At 48.8% G+C, this 18,054-nt stretch overlaps 2 protein-coding genes across 3 annotated transcripts; both read right to left on the bottom strand.

Moving 5' to 3' along the window:
• Nucleotides 1–585: 585 nt before the first annotated feature.
• Nucleotides 586–4,378, bottom strand: LOC119322915. 2 transcript variants are annotated; one of them, XM_037596452.1, is made up of 9 exons: nt 4,226–4,378; nt 3,484–3,657; nt 3,054–3,383; nt 2,722–2,956; nt 2,192–2,338; nt 1,983–2,107; nt 1,636–1,840; nt 1,051–1,298; nt 586–929 (listed from the first exon to the last, which is right to left on the bottom strand). In XM_037596452.1, the coding sequence occupies exons 2-9, from the start codon at nt 3,588–3,590 to the stop codon at nt 761–763; spliced, it is 1,566 nt and encodes a 521-aa protein (XP_037452349.1). In that variant the 5' UTR covers nt 3,591–3,657; nt 4,226–4,378; the 3' UTR covers nt 586–760. The 2 variants fall into 2 exon arrangements, with proteins under 2 accessions (XP_037452349.1, XP_037452353.1); XM_037596456.1 differs by having other exon boundaries at nt 3,054–3,284.
• Nucleotides 4,379–14,731: 10,353 nt separating this feature from the next.
• On the bottom strand, nt 14,732–17,277 carry LOC119322906 (mitochondrial pyruvate carrier 1-like). The gene is made up of 4 exons (XM_037596446.1): nt 17,047–17,277; nt 15,844–15,898; nt 15,617–15,752; nt 14,732–15,424 (listed from the first exon to the last, which is right to left on the bottom strand). Exons 1-4 carry the CDS (start codon nt 17,140–17,142, stop codon nt 15,388–15,390), a joined length of 324 nt encoding a protein of 107 aa, XP_037452343.1. The 5' UTR covers nt 17,143–17,277; the 3' UTR covers nt 14,732–15,387.
• Nucleotides 17,278–18,054: the final 777 nt, after the last annotated feature.

The raw sequence follows: 18,054 nt of genomic DNA, 5'->3' as shown, positions 1-18,054 counted from the left end.
TCGGGGGGCTCTTATCCCCTCGTCGGTGTGGCCGGCGAGGTGGTCGGGCGGGAGCCCTGACCCTGTAGCGACGCGGCTCAGGGAACAGGAGAACACGACCGGGGAGGGAGTGGGCTGGACTAGTTGGGCCTGCTGGTCCGGGTGGCCAAGGCCCAGAGGGGGCACGGGGGCTTCTCTCCTTTTCCTTTTAATGAATTAAAAAGCAATTAACTTACTATTTAGGCCACGGTTTTAATTACACTAGGGCATTTAAGCACTTAGTAAAAATGTTGGCTCACCACCAATATTAACAAATGAAAATTTGCCGCAAGATGAACATTTTATTTTAGACATTTGAAAATTTTTGAGTTTGACTTGATTTTGATTTTGAATTTGAACGGGGTTTGAATCAACGTGAGTTTAATAACAGCAATCATGACGACGTGGCATCATTAGCAGGGAATTACTGTAGTTTAACTATCCTGACGTCACATTCTCTCTTTCAAAGGCAGCCCATGTGCTTTTGTTTTGTTGTCTAGACTAAAAGTTCTTTCGACTCAACTGGAGTGACTGCCGGTGTATTCATCTCTTTTGAAAAATACAGTAAGTAGCAATGTCTTTGAGTTGGTAAGATTAGGAAGGCAACAAATTAAATAATCTCCTTATACATAACCCGTAATGAAACACTACAACAAAGAGCACAAGACAATCATCTTTGAGAGTAACAGTTGACAAGACTGAATAGAGATATTGTCAAAATGAAAGCTGAAGAATCACTACTTCATTTCCAGCCCAGCGATTGCCTTATACCAGAAAAAATGAGCCCCAAAGATCTCCCTATCATGGACACCCAGAAGTAGGACACCGCAGCGCTGACTCTAGCCACGACTGCCCGTGCAAAAGGCATTGCAATATCCGACAACTCCAAGAAAAGGCTGTAGTAATACCTCCTGCAGCAGATGACGGAGAAGAATGTTACACTTTTTTTTTAAAATCTTAATCCAAGCCGCACAAAAAATACGTTAATGATTTTTTTCATGAAACAAAGAGCAGACAAGAGGCGGACGATACCACCCAGTCAGAGCTCTTAGCTCCTTTGTCCTTCTAACTGGAAGAGAAAATGGGCTTATGCAAACATAATCCAGGCGAGTAGATGTCGAAGGCTTTCGAAATGCATTAGTCAACCAATTAGTTTTATCAGGCCGATTATCTGCTGTGTTCTTGCATGATCTTCTGCATAGAACATATAACTCAAACCTGTCCTCGTACATGGAAACAACTGACTCGAAATACTGGTGCAGCCACCCGTTAATTGCCACCTTCGAAGAGATAAAATAGATTAGCATGCAATTATGAAAACCTAAAAGTGCATTAAAGTTGGAATATTAGGACTTCACAGTATCAAATTACTGAATAGGACACATCAAAACATAAGAATTTTTCCAAGAAAATGATAACAGGAGAATTAAGGACAAGGGCAAATGGAATAATGGATAATCCAGAATTAGACTATTCATGTGTGTCCTTAAATACTCACACAAATATATTTGCTTGGCAGTAAAAAAAGCTTATCAGGTCAAAAGATGACAATACTAATATATATACTCAACAGAGTAATAAAGAACAACATCAGCTTATACAGCCCACAAACATTACCTCATTACGCCGCTTTTGAAGTTCTCTTGTCGACAGAGAACATAGAGCTAAGCTGGAGCCAACAACCTCAGTAGGCATGTCACCATCAACTGACATGATCTCTAGATAAATACTAGCAATCACATCAGCCAAGAAAATTACCAGGTCCTCCAAAATCCTTGCTCCATTTTCAGCCAGAAATTTAGTATCAAAATAGCTGTCAGACCTGCCACCACGAAACAGAGAATAAAGATGTAACTATGGACCTTACGGAGGTCTATTACATTCTTACATATGGCATTAAATTGAAAATGATTAGAAATTGAACAGAACGAGTCTAAGCATCAAGAAGGGCAAACGGATAGTACCTTGCAGAACCAAATCTTACAAAAAAGAGCAGGTCCAAATAGAGCTCAACTTTCCCTAATCTGTTGAATCTCTTCAAGATCCCATTGTCTTCGTTTATTTTTCTGCTAATCACCATCATAAGCTTCTGGAACAGAAAAGGAATAAAAATAAGATAATCGGAGGTTAGCCAATATGGAGAAATGGAGGGCAGTTCAAACTGATGATATACTTCATCGATCTTGCCATTTTCCAGGGCTTGCTCTTCTTCGATCCATTTCATAAATGCTGGTTCAATCAAGCTATCTATCAACATAACTGACACTTCCGACCACCTGATCCCATCTAGAAGTTCAAAACTTCCGGAAATATTTCTTGCCTGCATGAGATCAGACCACGTTATAGCATGTATATGAATTTAAAACATACTATAACATTGACAATAATTGGGTCAAATGCTACTTCAACATAAAGGATATCTTCAAAATCAACTGCACTTTACTCCAGAAATTCTGGTGTTCAACCATAATGATTTTATTCAACTAGTCAACGAATATTTGGAAAACACCGATACAACGTGGACTATGATGCTACTTAACCAACAAAAACATACAGGAAGAGAGAGGGACCATTTTGGTACATAACAGCTCAGCTACTGCCTACTAGCTTATCTAAACTCGGAGAAGTATGCATGGGCAATCTTCAATACACTAATATATACACAAAATATTTATGAAAAATAAATTATAGTGCATTTCTTGCCTCCATTTCAAGAAGTTGAAATGTGATCAGAAGAAGCCGCAACTTGGGACCTCCATGAATTGCAAGCATACTCAAAGGATAGTTTTTCCTATCATTTTTTAGTTCTTTGTCTCTGCTATCAGAACTGGCATCTTGACCATTTGCTTCTAAGGCTTCAGAAAGCTTAGCCCTCACTTCATTCCATGTATCATTGGGGTCAGAAGCTGTACTCTTGTCAAGCAAACGTTTTCCATTCCTAACAATTGCCAGAGAAAACTGCATTAGCAGTCATAATTTTTCCTGTAAAAAAATGTTTTGACACCTAAAAGCGACATTAAAGCAGCTACTCTTACCTACCAGAATCAGAGGAGATTGATGCTGTAAGATGTTGATTGGCGCTGGGATTTTGGGTGCGGGGTATTGTAGGTCGAGAGGGTGCAACCCCAGCCAAATACGCAAGAACTACGCTGATAGTCAGAAGTGCTTCATCAGAAAGCAACATTAGATTTGGTGAGATCACACTCTCTGAACCCATCATTGACTGAAAGAAATAACATCCAACTTGAGTCTCCAGCTTGTAACCCCTTCCATGAAAATTATAAGAGGTAAATGCGCAGCTTTTCCACTCTTTCGCTAAATTGAATTTGGACATACATGGAAGGGGAATTTTATGAATGTAGTTCCTACAAATATGGAATAGCCCAAATGAAATATAAGTATATAACCCAACAACTCTAGATGGTCCATATTAGTAATATCACAAAAACCAAAGAACAAAGCTACCTCTTTGATATCCTGATTGATATGTTTCGTGGGGAGAGCTTGCCGCTGGATTGGGTCCATCCCCCACGATACTGGCCTCCCAGTGTTGTCAAGGAGCACCCGGCCATTACAACAGAATCCCCAGGTCTTGATCAAACCATCAAAAACGTAGAGAAGGAGAAACAAACATGCCTCCTGCACAACAAAGTAAGGATAATAATCTTAGGGGGCATTTGATTATTTGCCACCATTTACTTTGGACTTTGATATTTTGCCACCAATTACATTGTAATTGATCTGGTGCCAGTTTTTACTTTGCACTTTTGATAGTTTGCCACTTTGTAACACAAAAACAATCTTTGCAAATGTCGTAAATGATCTATGGACAAAACAGTGGACCAAATGCCCCTTCTACTAGTTTGACCAGTGTGCACTGTCCACCCTGATTCCCCAATTGAAATCGTGGGGAGGGGATGAACACTAGTTCCCCAATTGACCGGTGTGCCACCGCTGCTGTTCCCTGCTGGTGCCGCCCACGCCCCCTGCTGCCGATGTCGCGCCCTGCTGTTCAGCGCCTCCACTTGCCGCTGCTGTTGCCTCTTGCTGCTAAGTCGGTGCGTGCCACAACGCTCAAGAAGCAGCACGCAGCTCGCAGCATCAACGGCAGCAGCGCCCAAGCATCAACGGCGGCAGCGCTCAAGCAGCAGCGGTCCTCCCGCGCACTCAATGGCCGGCGGGACAGTGGAGGGAGTGAGGGGCTCACCTTCCTGGCCGAGATGCAGCCGCCGTCGTCGTCGAGGAGTAACGAGTGCAAGCCGCCGCCACCGCCGTCTATTGAGTTCCTGTGGGCGAGAGGAAGGGGAACGAGATCTCTTCTCCGGTTCGTGGTCAATCCAGGGACGGGGGTATTTTGGACATTTTTTGTGGCACCCATAGACAGAGGCAAAAATATCAAAGTTTCATGTAAAGAGTGGCAACGGACAATTACAATCTAACCAGTGGCAAATTATCAGAGTCCAAAGAAACTTGTGGCAAATTGACAGAAATCCCTTTTTATATAGAAAGAAGTTCATATTTCACCCCTAAATGTGGCATAATGGACAAATACCCCCGAACTCTAATTTGGTATGATTTTAATCCTAAAATCTTCAAAACCGGATAAATGCCCCGCTAAGTGGTTTTGCTGTTGGTTTTACGGATTTTAGCTTGTTTTAGAAGATGAGTAGTCATTGGCACTTTTAACATGGCATCGACAGCTTGTTTTTGGTTCCATCGGACCAGTCGCTCCATTCCTTAGCTGCAACGGACCAGCACAGTCGCTCCATCAGCGAATGGCGACGGGGATGCGTGCGCGTCCATTGGATCTCGTCGCCGGCCGCCCAGTGAGTCTTGCCCGTGAGAGCACCGCACTAGACGGTCATGGTCGGTGGCTACTGGCAAAGAGCCCCGAGCACCACTATAGGCGCCCTTGACACGACCCACCTCCATGTGCTGCACAGGCACACCGCCGTCGCTGCCATGTCCTTGGGTCACTGTTTTCGTAGATATAGTAGCAGAGTTCGTGTGAGCACAAAATACGGTAAAATCAGGACGTTAGGCACCGATCAGGCTGAAGCCTAGCATCATTCAGACAACGTATGAGTTAACTGAAATAAAATCCAGGCAAAGTGTTGAAAGAAATCAAAATTTAATGTCTGTTTCTTCTGCTAAATTTCAGATTGCTTGGGAGGGAAATATGAATATAACCAACTTGTGCTCTGTTTTCACGGCTCAGTGTTTCTGAATGTAGTCAAGACCTGACCTGAATATCAAGTCCTCAGCTTAACACGATACCAGTATCCATTTCCATCAAGATGGACAATGCTAACATAAGCAGAACATCATGTGACTAAGCGACAACGAATGCACCATCTTTAGGACAGAATTCACACATCATCGAGTCATCATCAGCGGACCATTTCAGTTCAAACATAGGGGCCATCCGAAGTCTGAAACTCTGTTCTCATCCCTGTAAAAGCAGCCCCGCCCGCGAGTAGTACTTCTACTCAGCCACAGAAATATAGAAACTAGTCATACAGTAAAAGAAACATGATTTGCTCTCTAATATACATCACATCTGCATGATCCATCAAACTAATCACATGTACATGGAGTATATCCAACAGCTCATGGCGTCGCTAACACACTCGTCAAGGCATCCCTTAATGAAACAAACACACATCATGGCGCCACTTACGGGCGTCCTCTCCGCCCAATGAACGAGAACATGGCATGGAAGAAAGGCTCAACGAGAAAACCCTATATTGCGCGCCTTGATAGCCCTACAAAACAGAGGAGGCAGGACAAAAAATGTGGGGCACTAGGTTCGCATCACGTACCTCCATCCATGGCTTCAATCGGATCAGGAATTACTCGCCCTGATCATGAGTTGTGTCGGCGCCGACAGCGGCTGGCGAGAAGCGGCCCAAGGAGGCGAAACGACCAGCAGATTCAACTTGGCGACCAGGGTCAAGCGACACAACCCAACCATGCCATGTCAGCACTCTTTAACGGGAAAACGCCTAAAATCAGCACCAAAACCTCTCAAGGGGGACATTTACCCGGGTTTGAAGATTTGAGAGTCAAAATCATACCAAATTGGAGTTCGGGGGGTATTCGTCCATCACACTACATTTGGGGGTGAAATATGGACTTCTATATATATCGACCGGGGTTGAATTCTAATCGTGTTGCCCCACTACTGACGGGTGGTTGAATTCGAGTCGGTTTGTGAATCAGCCCGGTAACGAGCGGGGTTTATGGGCCCTTTCATGCCAAGGCCCTTCCTATACATTATCTTGGGCTGGCACCTAGGCCTACTATCCGGAACCAACAGCCTGAGCTACAAATACAGAAGCTGCATCATGAGTGTAAATTGACAAAACTAGCCCTTTTCTGCGAAATCACTAGTTGAGGAGCGCTCCCCGCAACAGGTAGTTGGGGAGCGCTCCACGCGCGACAAGTGTGACGCGCGTAGCGCTTCTTAGACTTTATGGGGGTGCTCCGTGCGCGACACTTGTCGCGCGGAAGGTGATAATGAAGATTTCAGCATGTCTTCTCCTGAAACATTGAGTAAGAATTAGCTGCTAAATATATACGCATGGATCCATTGTTTTCTATCTAATGAGGTCTTCGTATTTCATACAATATAATTAATTATGTAATGCATATATATGTCGACAAATTATTGGAATTTAGCTACCATTTGTTCAATTGGAATTGTTGCGAAATCCGATGAATGTTCTTTCTGTGGACATTATTTGTTCAATTGCATATTGTGGTGAATTTGCCTTTTGCATGCCGATTCAAATGGGATATTTTTTGCTTTAACCTGGCAATTGCTCCGCACACGGTTCAACTAAATGAGTATGTGCGATCCACATCGGAAAGCATACGTCAATCGTAGTGGAACCGTTGGTGATACACAACAGATCACAGATGATTTGCAGCACTACTACGTGTGCGTAGGGGCTCCGAAACCGTTTGTGATACCACAATATCGCACACGAGAGCTCGGAGTAAACTGTGTCCAATGTAAAATACAATCTCAATCATAATTTTTTCAGGAAACGTGTGTGATCCCAAATGAAAAGCACACGTCACTCTTACCGCAATCGTCGGTGATACACAACAAGTCACAAATGGTCTGTACCACTTGTATGTGTGCGAAGGGGCTCCTGAATCGTTTGTGATAGAACATTATCACACACTGTAATTATTCGGAAACGCGTGCAATGGAGTCTTGCATGTCAGACGAGTTCCACAGAAAAGTCGTGTGCGATGGGGCACATATCACACATAGTTCATATGTTGGCCCGTATGCCTTACATACTCTTTCCCAAACGGTTCATTACAGTTGAGTTATGCAACACACACACTGCTTGTATTCATTTCTTCGAGGAGTACATATAGACAGATTACAATGAGAGAGAGAGAGCAGTGGATCGTGGGGTGCAACAGCAAGAGCCGATAGTGCCTAAACTTTAGGGATAACTACGCACGTAGAGCATGTGGCTGTTGGAGAGCCTGAGGAATTGGTCGTGCGGTCAGCCACCTGAGACTTGAGGAGTGGCCGTATTCCAACACCCCCCCCCCCCCGCAGTCACAACGTGGGGTTCACCAACATTGAGAGACCGGAAATCGAGGAAGACGCCCGTCGGTAGCCCCTTGGTGAAGATGTTGGCGAATTGCGAGCTCGTGGGCACATGTAGGACTCGCATCTCACCGAGAGCAACGCGCTCCCGCACGAAGTGGAGATCAATCTCAATGTGCTTCGTGCGTTGGTGCTGCACCGGGTTGCTCGACATGTAGACGGTGTTGATGTTGTCACAGTAGACCACCGTGGCGCGCGATGGAGGCTGATGGAGCTCGCCGAGAAGCTCGCGGAGCCAAACTGACTCAGCGACGACGTTGGCGACCACCCGGTACTCCGCCTCGACACTGGATCGGGAGACGGTGTTCTGGCGCTTCGACGACCAGCTGAGCAGGTTGGGGCCGAGGAAGACACAGTAGCCCGAGGTGGACTTGCACGTGTCGGGGCAGCCAGCCCAGTCGGCGTCGGAGTAAGCCATGAGGTCGGTGGCAGTGTCGCGGTAGATCTGAAGCCCGAGGTGCGTCGTGCCGGGCAGGTACCGAAGGATGCACTTCACCAGCTGGAAGTGGCAGTCACACGGCGTGTGCATAAACATGCAGCACTGCTGAACGGCGTAGGAGAGATCCAAGCGCGTCAAAGTGATGTACTGCAGAGCGCTAGCCAAACTCCGGTAGAGAGACAGGTCGTGGAAGAGAGGCCCGGTGTCGATGGAGAGCTTGGCCAACGTGTCGACCGGTGTAGAGATGGGCTTGCAATTAAGCATGCCAGCACGGTCGAGGATCTCCAGGGCATACTGCTCCTGGGAGAGGAACAATCCGCGCGCAGTCGTGGTGACGTTGATGCCGAGGAAGTGGTGCAGTGCACCCAGATCGGTCATCGCGAACTCGCGATGAAGAGCCGCGATGACGGAGTTGAGCACGGCGGTGGAGCTAGCGGTGAGGATGATGTCGTTGACGTACAATAGCAGGTAGGCTAGCTAGTCACCTCGCCTAAGCACGAAGAGGGACGAGTCCGACCGGGACGCGACGAAGCCCAGGGTCCGCAGGTAGGCGGTGAAGCACGTGAACCACGCGCGCGGCGCCTGCTTGAGACCGTATAGAGAACGGTTCAGCGGGCACACATGCGATGGCGAGGCGGCGTCGACGAACCCAGACGGCTGGTGACTGTACACCGTCTCGGTGAGATGACCATGGAGGAATGCGTTCTTGACGTCCAACTGGTGAATCGGCCACGATCGGCCGGCGGCGAGGCTCAGAACCGTCCGGATGGTGGCCGGCTTCACGACGGGGCTGAACGTCTCAGCGTAGTCCACGCCAGCCTGCTGTGTGAAACCCCGAAGCACCCACTGCGCCTTGTACCAAGCGAGTGTGCCATCTGGATGAAATTTGTGGCAGAAGATCCACTTGCCCGTGACGACGTTCGCACCTGCAGGACGAGACACTAAACACCAAGTGTCATTCTGAATCAGTGCGTTATATTCCTCTAGCATGGCGGCATGCCAGTTTGGATCCTTAAGCGCGACACGATACGAGGAGGGAATCGGACTGATAGCGGGGGCAACGGCGTGAAGTATTTGTTGGGGAACGTTGCAGAAAATAAAAAAATTCTACGCTTCACCAAGATCAATCTATGGAGTCATCTAGCAACGAGAGAGAGGAGTGCATCAACATACCCTTGTAAATCACGCGCGAAAGCGTTCAAGAGAACGGGGTTGAGGGAGTCGTACTCGTCGTGATCCAAATCACCGAAGATCCTAGCGCCGAACGGACGGCACCTCCGCATTCAACACACATACGGTTGAGGAAGACGTCTCCTCCTTCTTGTTCCAGCAAGGGGGAGGGAGAGGTTGATGGAGATCCAGCAGCACGACGGCGTGCTGGTGGAAGTAGCGGCGATCTCGGCAGGGCTTCGCCAAGCTCACCGAGAGGGAGAGGTGTCACGAGGGGAGAGGGAGGCGCCAGGAGCAGGGGTGCGCAACCCTCCCTCCCCCTCTTTATATAGGGGCCTTGGGGGGGCGCCGGCCCCTAGACATCCCATCTCAAGGGGGGCGGCGGCCAAGGGGGGGAACTTGCCCCCCAAGTCAAGTGGGGCGCCCCCCACCCCTAGGGTTTCCAACCCTAGGCGCAGGGGAGGCCCAAGAGGGGCGCACCAGCCCATCGGGGGCTGGTTCCCCTCCCACTTCAGCCCATGGGGCCCTCCGGGATAGGTGGCCCCACCCAGTGGACCCCCGGGACCCTTCCGGTGGTCCCGGTACAATACCGGTGACCCCCGAAACTTTCCCGGTGGCCGAAACTAGACTTCCTATATACAATTCTTCACCTCCGGACCATTCCGGAACTCCTCATGATGTCCGGGATCTCATCCGGGACTCCTAATAACTTTCGGGTTACCACATACTAATATCTCTACAACCCTAACGTCACCGAACCTTAAGTGTGTAGACCCTACGGGTTCGGGAATCACGCAGACATGACCGAGACAGCTCTCCGGCCAATAACCAATAGCGGGATCTGGATACCCATGTTGGCTCCCACATGTTCCATGATGATCTCATCGAATGAACCACGATGTCGAGGATTCAAGTAATCCCGTATACAATTCCCTTTGTCAATCGGTACGTTACTTGCCCGAGATTCGATCGTGGTATCCCAATACCTCGTTCAATCTCGTTACCGGCAAGTCACTTTACTCGTACCGTAATGCATGATCCCGTGACCAAACACTTGGTCACATTGAGCTCACTATGATGATGCATTACCGAGTGGGCCCACGGATACCTCTCCGTCATACGGAGTGACAAATCCCAGTCTTGATCCGTGTCAACCCAACAGATACTTTCGGGGATACCTGTAGTACACCTTTATAGTCACCCAGTTACGTTGTGACGTTTGGTACACCCAAAGCACTCCTACGACATCCGGGAGTTACACGATCTCATGGTCTAAGGAAATGATACTTGACATTGGAAAAGCTCTAGCAAACGAACTACACGATCTTGTGCTATGCTTAGGATTGGGTCTTGTCCATCACATCATTCTCCTAATGATGTGATCTCGTTATCAATGACATCCAATGTCCATACTCAGGAAACCATGACTATTTGTTGATCAACGAGCTAGTCAACTAGAGGCTCACTAGGGACATGTTATGGTCTATGTATTCGCACATGTATTATGATTTCCGGATAACACAATTATAGCATGAATAATAGGCAACTATCATGAACAAGGAAATATAATAATAATCATTTTATTATTGCCTCTAGGGCATATTTCCAACAGTATTTTTGGTTGTGCAAAGCCAGATTTACCACGAGTCTGCATGCGATGGTTGTTCGCAGGAGGCGTGATGGGGATGGCACGAGGTGGAAGCGGCGGGACAGGTGGCGCGCGTGGGATGGGTGCATGGGAACCATCAGGGGAATCTGGTGGATGGGACGTGGAAGGAGACGCGCGGTGGGACCCGGGGACGGGGTCAGGTTGCGGCGTGGGCGGGCTGGTGGGACGGGTTGCGTGGGCCCAGGGGCGTGGCGCACATGGTGTGGGCGGGGGCGTGTGATCCGCCGGTGTGGGTGACGCATGCGGCGGTGATTGGCTGGCAGGGGGGTTGGTGGTTGGCCAGCGAGAGGGATCACGGGAGTTGTGGCTGGCGCGGATCCCGCGGAAGACACCGGATGGGACCGATACGAGGTACGCGGCTTGGGGTGGATAAGGACGCCAGGATTTTCTGTGGCAACAGAAGGAGGGGGAGGCCATGGGGAGGCGGTAGGAAGATAGGGAAAACTGGTTTTGTCGAACGTAACATGACGACTGATGATTATTTTGCAGGTGGTCAGGTCCAGACACCGATAGCCTTTGTGCTCGAGCGGGTAGCCGAGGAAGACACAGCGGGTAGACCGTGGGGCAAGTTTGTGTGGGCTGGTGGTAATGTTGTTGGGAAAGCATAAGCATCCAAAGACACGCATGTGATTATACGTTGGATGGTGACCGAGCAGGAGGAACTGAGGAGTGGAGTAGTTGATGGCCGAGGAGGGACGCTGGTTGAGGATGTAAGTAGAGGTGTGGAGAGCTTCGACCCAAAACGGGGGCGGGAGGTGCGCGTGGATGAGAAGCACACGAAGGATGTCGTTGGTGGTTCGTATGAGTCGCTCCGCCTTCCCGTTTTTTTTGTGGCGAGGTGTGAGGACACGAGAGACGGAAGGAGGAGCCGTGGCTAGAGAAGAGAGCACACAAGGAGGAGGTGAGGAATTCACCGCCGTTGTCACACTACATGCATTGGATGACTACGTGAAATTGCGTAAGGACATAGGCGAAGAAACGGTGAACCGTGTCGGCAGTGTTCGATTTGTTGCGCAACGGAAACGTCCATGAGTAGTGTGAGTAGTCGTCAAGAATCACAAGGTAATACTGAAAACCAGAAAAGCTAGGAACTGGCGAGGTCCATAAATCAGTAGTGAACTAATTGGAAAGGAGCACTTGTTTTTTATACAGAATGAGGAAACGGCAGTCGCGGCTGCTTGCCTATTTTACATGATGCGCATACGGCAGTAGTAGGCAAGTCCTTATTACAGTTGGGAAGGAAATCACTAGCTAAGATGGAAACGGTTTTATTGCTGGCATGGCCTAAATGAAGATGCCATAGGCCATTGCTGACGACGGAAAGCGCTGCTTGGACGCCGGAGTTGGAGAAGAAGGGATAGAGATCCCCGTGGCTATTGGACCTCATGATTGTTCTCCCCGTTGCTAGGTCCTTCACGGAAAAACCGAGGGGATCAAATTCAATAGAACAGAAATTATCTTGAGTAAAGCGAGGAACGAAAATTAAATTGCAGATAATAGCAGGTGAAACGAGCACGTCCTTAAGAAAAATTTGAGAGAGAGGTGGAGCCAACAACAGTAACAGGGAGGTTGGATCCATTGCCGACGAGAATACCAGAGGAATGACGCACAGAAGGGGAATGATACGAGGTGAGAGTGCTCGCCGTACCTGCAACGTGCGACGTGGCGCCCGTGTCGAGGATCCAGTCGGAGGCGCCGCCGGCCTGCTGGTGAACGGAGAGGTTCTGGAGCGCCGCGTATAGCTGGTTGTACTGCTCCCAGGTCGGCCCACCGGATGGAGTGTCCGCGGCCACGGGGTAGGCCTGATGCGCAGGCGGAGGACGAGGCCCTAGGACACCCGCGGCACTGGGCGCAGCCCGAGTGGCCCAAGGCGGAGGCAGCCCGGGGATGAGCGCGCCGTACGGGGCGAAGAAGCTGGCTGGTGGCAGCGCGACGGATGTTGAAGATGGAGTGCCACGCCCGGACGAGGACCCGCCAGAGGGCTGGGCACCGCGCCCACGTCCACGCGCAGGCCTGTCCCATTCAGCGGAGCCACGGTCACCAGCGGGCGCATCAGTAGCGGGGCCTTTGCCCTGGTCAATGGAGCCGCAGTCGGAGGAGGAACTAGACCCCTGCCCAATGGTGAGGGCAGTGGCAGTGGCCTCGGGACGCCCGTCGAGGCGGGTGCGCTCGTTCGAGATCTCCTCCATGAGCAGGCGGGAGCGCGCCTGCACAAAGGTAGGAAACGGCGACTGCATGGGAAGAAGAGTTGCCATGACCTGGAAGCGCCGGTTGATGCCGCGGATGAGCTGCAAGGTGAGCGACTGGTCGGTGACGCGTTCGCCCACGTCCTCGAGTGCGTCAGCGAGGGATTTGAGACGCCGACAGTACTCAGCGATGGAGAGGTCTCCCTGGACGAAGTTCCGGAACTCGGCGCCGAGGACGACAGCACGCCCCGACTGGTTGTCCATGAAGAGGACGTGGAGCTGCGTCCATATGTCATGGGCAGAGCTGTCGGGGGACGCCACGACATCCATGAGGTCCTCGGCGACGACGATTTGCATCCAAAGCACCATGGAAAGGTCATCATTGCGCCACACGGCGCTCTGGCCGAGCGGCTCGGTGGCGGCGTCAAGGTGGTGCTGAACCTCGTACTTGCATGCAATGATGTAGAACAGTTGACGCCAGCGGGAGTAGTTACCGGATTCAAGTTGGAGCTTGGTGGTGAAGTAATGCGCGATGGAGGGCGGGAGGCCGGCAGACGAGGAAGGGCCGGCGTCGGAGCCGCCGGGGCCGAGGTGAGGAACGATGGCCCTGCCCGGGCCGCCCAGTGCGAGGCGCGGGGCAGGGACGCTACCTGCGGTGCAGAGGATGCCCCCGATTGGTGTAGTGGCCGCAGCGTGGGGCGCCGAGGAGGAGGAGGAAGCGGCCGCAGCACCCTCGGGTACAAGCGCCTTGCCCAGATCGCCGAGGTGGGCGCGGCGGGACGGAGGTGCAGCCGGGGCGGGGGTGACCGCGGCAGCGGGCGCGTTGTTCGCGCCCTGGGAGGAGGCGACCGCGGCGGGTGCGGCGGCGATCGGAGCGGACGCCGGCGCGTCGAAGTCCGTCGAGCGGGTGCGGCGGAGGAGACGATGCATAGCGGAAGCTTTGGGGGAGAGAAAGATCGGAGGGACTCGGCGTCTGATGCCAAGTTGAGTTATGCAACACACACACTGCTTGTATTCATTTTTTCGAGGAGTACATATAAACAGATTACAATGAGAGAGAGAGAGTAGTGGATCGTGGGGTGCAACGGCAAGAGCCGATAGTGCCTAAACTCTAGGGATAACTACGCACTCTAGGGATAACTACGCACGTAGAGCAGGTGGCTGTTGGAGAGCCTGAGGAATCGGTCGTGCGGTCAGCCACCTGAGACGAGAGGAGTGGCCGTATTCCAACAATTACAACACACCGTTTAGTTTCACTGCATCATTAGAAACGTATAATCACCGATCCCACACGTGTGAAAGAATTTAGTGTGTGCTGCATCGCATACGATTACATTTGGCAAGGCCTCTGCACCATGGCTTTCTATCCCCGACGGTTTCTGGATCGTGTGGGAAGGGCCCCCTATCGCACACACTCACTTGGCGACGGTTCAAAACGCCGTCGCGGAAAAGGGTTAAAAACGTTTGTATAGCACTTCATTGTACCAGTATTTTTAATGCAAGTAATTGGAGAATTGATATGTGCCCTGATGTTTATTTTTGTTGAAGTTATAGCTCTGCGGTATAGACTTCCTCTTGCACAAACAATTGGTTTCAACAAGATCATACCGAACTTGGACAATCTGCAGGTTACCAATACAATAAACGAGGGAGGCCGATCATTACATCTTGCGTCTGCATTTTTTGGTGATTGCTATCAACCGGCGTGCAAATTCCCTTTTACACATGAATTAGCTAAGTTGGCTAAAGGCCCTTCTTGTAACAGTTTCCTTGATAAGTCTCCTCGGGAGCTCATCCTTCTCTTGCCAAATGATGTAACATTTGTCATAATGTTATAAACAGCCTCGTTCGAAAAAACACAAAGGGTGCCTGTATGGGCTGTATATTTTCAGGATAGTCTGGTGGAAGGAGGAATAAATTGTAAAACAATCAACTAACAAACTAACTCAACAAATCTCGCGTGGGTTTGATTAGTAGATCAGACGACCTTCATGCACCTTATCGGACGGCCTCCAGCTAGTCTGATAGATGCAAAGTATCTATAATCTGATGCCTAGAGTTGTCGGATGTGGCATGGACAGAGGATGCACATTGACGTCCTTCTAATTCATCCTATGTCAAAGGATCTCGTTCTGTATCATATGGGTTTCCATTTTGGTGTATTCCGACAGTGTAACTAATGCATAAAGGTACGATTACATGCATTACAAATTGCCCGAAACCAATTCTGCTTACATAAATAGTGTCTACAGTGTTCGTTGGGCCATAGTTACTGTTGGGCCTCAGGCTCTTTCTTCTCTAGGTAACTGCAAAATCCAAGCCCAAACATCTATATTATCACTCTATTGTTGCATTAATTAAATGACATGTTAGCATTTGACAAGTACGCAACAAACAAGAAAATGATAACCATGTTTAATCTGGTGATTTTTTGTGTGGATATTGTGGTAATATAGTAGTAGTAATATGGCAATAAAAGTTCACATAAGAAGCCTTACCCTTGAGCCCTAGCATAGCGAGATAACTGGTAGAGCTGAACGCTTTCGTTGGAGGCATGGGTTGCCATAAGAAAATAGTTTCGGGGCCGTACGACCCATGCGAACCTCATAAATAGGCCAGAATACACACACATGACTGCACAACACAATAGTAGTCATTAAAGATAATTGAAGATGTATTGATCACCAAACTATATCTAGAATCTATGACTTGTCAGACAAATAACCTGCAGTCATATGGCCGGATATCAATTCAGGTGGCTTGTTCATGTCAGCCATACCCTGGAGATGAAATAGCAACCGAAGGATTATTGAGTTACAATGTTAAAGAATTTAATGAGATGCCAACTTGAAAAGTTTATCCATTTCAACTATTTCACTAACTTCCTATAAATAGATTAGGCTTCAAAATCCAACAATATTTTTGTAACGATAGTAATTAACAAATTAATGAATTATTCTTGTTAGTAATGGGCATACAACACTGATGCATATAAATCGACTGGAATTCATGGGTTCAAATAATATTTAAGAATATAATTAGGCCTCCTTTGGTTCCTAGGAATAGGAAAATCATAAAAAGTGAGATGGCAATGTATCTCATTTCGTATAAGGAAAGAGATGCCGTTTCATGGATACGATATGAAATTTTCCATTGAGCCTCAGTTAATGTTTTTTTTCCTTTAAAGTGTGAAGGATTGCTTCCTATCCTATATAAGAATAGGAATCAATTCCTACAAATCAAAGGGCTCCGAACAAATTCTTTTTACAAAATTTATATCCTTTAGAATTCCTACAAAGTTTTTGTAAATCAAAGGAGGCCTTAAATCGTGAAATTGTTGTGAGTCGCTATGAGGTATTAGGTTGGCTACAGATGACACGATAACTTTATTCATTAGTCATGCTCTAATAGATTCGAGGAATGATAGGCTCACCGAAGAGAATATTATCATGCAAATAAAAAACTAAAACATCTGTCTTTTCTTGGTCTCCTTACCCGTTTCCACAACCTCTCTGCCACTCATTTGGGACGATTGGTGTTGTACTCCCTCCATCCCAAAATAAGTGTTTTGAGTTTAGTACAAATTTGTACTAGAGCTAGTACAAAGTTAAGACACTTATTTTAGGAGCGGGGAGTATATGTTAATGTATTCTTAGATTCAATCAAACATATAGAAGTTTGAGGTAAAGCTAGAACTACAATTAATTAGAAATGGAGAGTAAGAGAGAAATTCCCCGTATATAGATGATCATAAACTGTAACCGGTGCCAAACCATCACTAGGAATTCGCAGCACTCTAGTGGTTGCGATCAACCAACAGCACAGGTTAATTTGGGAAAGCTAGATAGATAAACCAGGTACACCTTTTCTTTAAAAAAAAAGAGATAAACCAGGTACAGAGAGACAGAGAGAATCGTGGAGCGCGTACCGCGAGGATGAAGCCCCAGTTGCTGACGGGTCCCCAGAAGTGCGTGGTCTTGGGGCCGACGGGGCTGTTCAAGAACGCCTTGAACGCCGTCGCCATGGCGGAGAACCTCGCCCCCTATACGGTTGTTTGCCTGCCGTCCGCGGGTGCGGATGGACTCGTGGAGACGGCCAACGGCTGAGGAACGAGCGAGCGAGCCTCCGAGCTTGTGGGGGGTGGGTGGGGGCGGCGAAATAAGAAGATGATTTAACGGAGAGTGGGCACACTGTCCCACTCAGCACTCATGCACTTGGGCGCGCCGGTCCATCACATGATCCGGAAATGATGCGGCCATGCCCATGCGGGGGCACTGTACATGGAGCGGATATGCACTACACCATAAGCTGATTAGGCTCCGCGTTGGTAGCATGGGCGGCTAGCTCGAATACTTTGAGGCGAGCACGCTCTTGTTCCTACCACAAGAGCAGAGGCTAGTCCACGTTCTATTTTTTGTTATCTTCTTTCTCACGTTCGTTTCTCTGAAGCCTGCTCACTCGTTCACGCATTGGCAGACGGTTTGCTATCACGGCACGTATGTTCGTATAGCCGCCGGGTGGTTGGAGCATTTGAATTACTCACTCCATGTAACTGAGGCATATCAACCGAGGCTTACCGTAGCTGGGTTTGCTCTCCACAGTGACCTGTACGGCATAGTTAATTGCTTGTTAAGTATTTTTTTAACTGAAAGGGAGACCTACCCGACGACGGATGTGTCGAACAATGACTTGGTAATTGACATAAACAATGGATTCGTTGGAATAACCATAGCAGCCACTTGTGGGGGCCGGCATCGTGACGTCCGAGAATCTTGCCCTTTTTTTTGTTAGTCTGCGTTGAGGAAGGAGATGGTAGGATAAAGATCATGTATGGCCGTCGCGGCGGTGACCAGGACCAGGACGTCGACGGCGGCTGACGATGTGGTATACTCTGCCAACCGAGTACTGGCAAGCTGGGTCAGTTTTCTTTTTTTTC

The sequence above is a fragment of the Triticum dicoccoides genome, chromosome 1B (genome assembly GCF_002162155.2).
Source record: "Triticum dicoccoides isolate Atlit2015 ecotype Zavitan chromosome 1B, WEW_v2.0, whole genome shotgun sequence".
NCBI lineage: Eukaryota > Viridiplantae > Streptophyta > Magnoliopsida > Poales > Poaceae > Triticum > Triticum dicoccoides.
The sequence above is the reverse complement of the archived record's forward strand: the minus strand, read 5'-3'. Positions and strand labels throughout refer to the sequence as shown.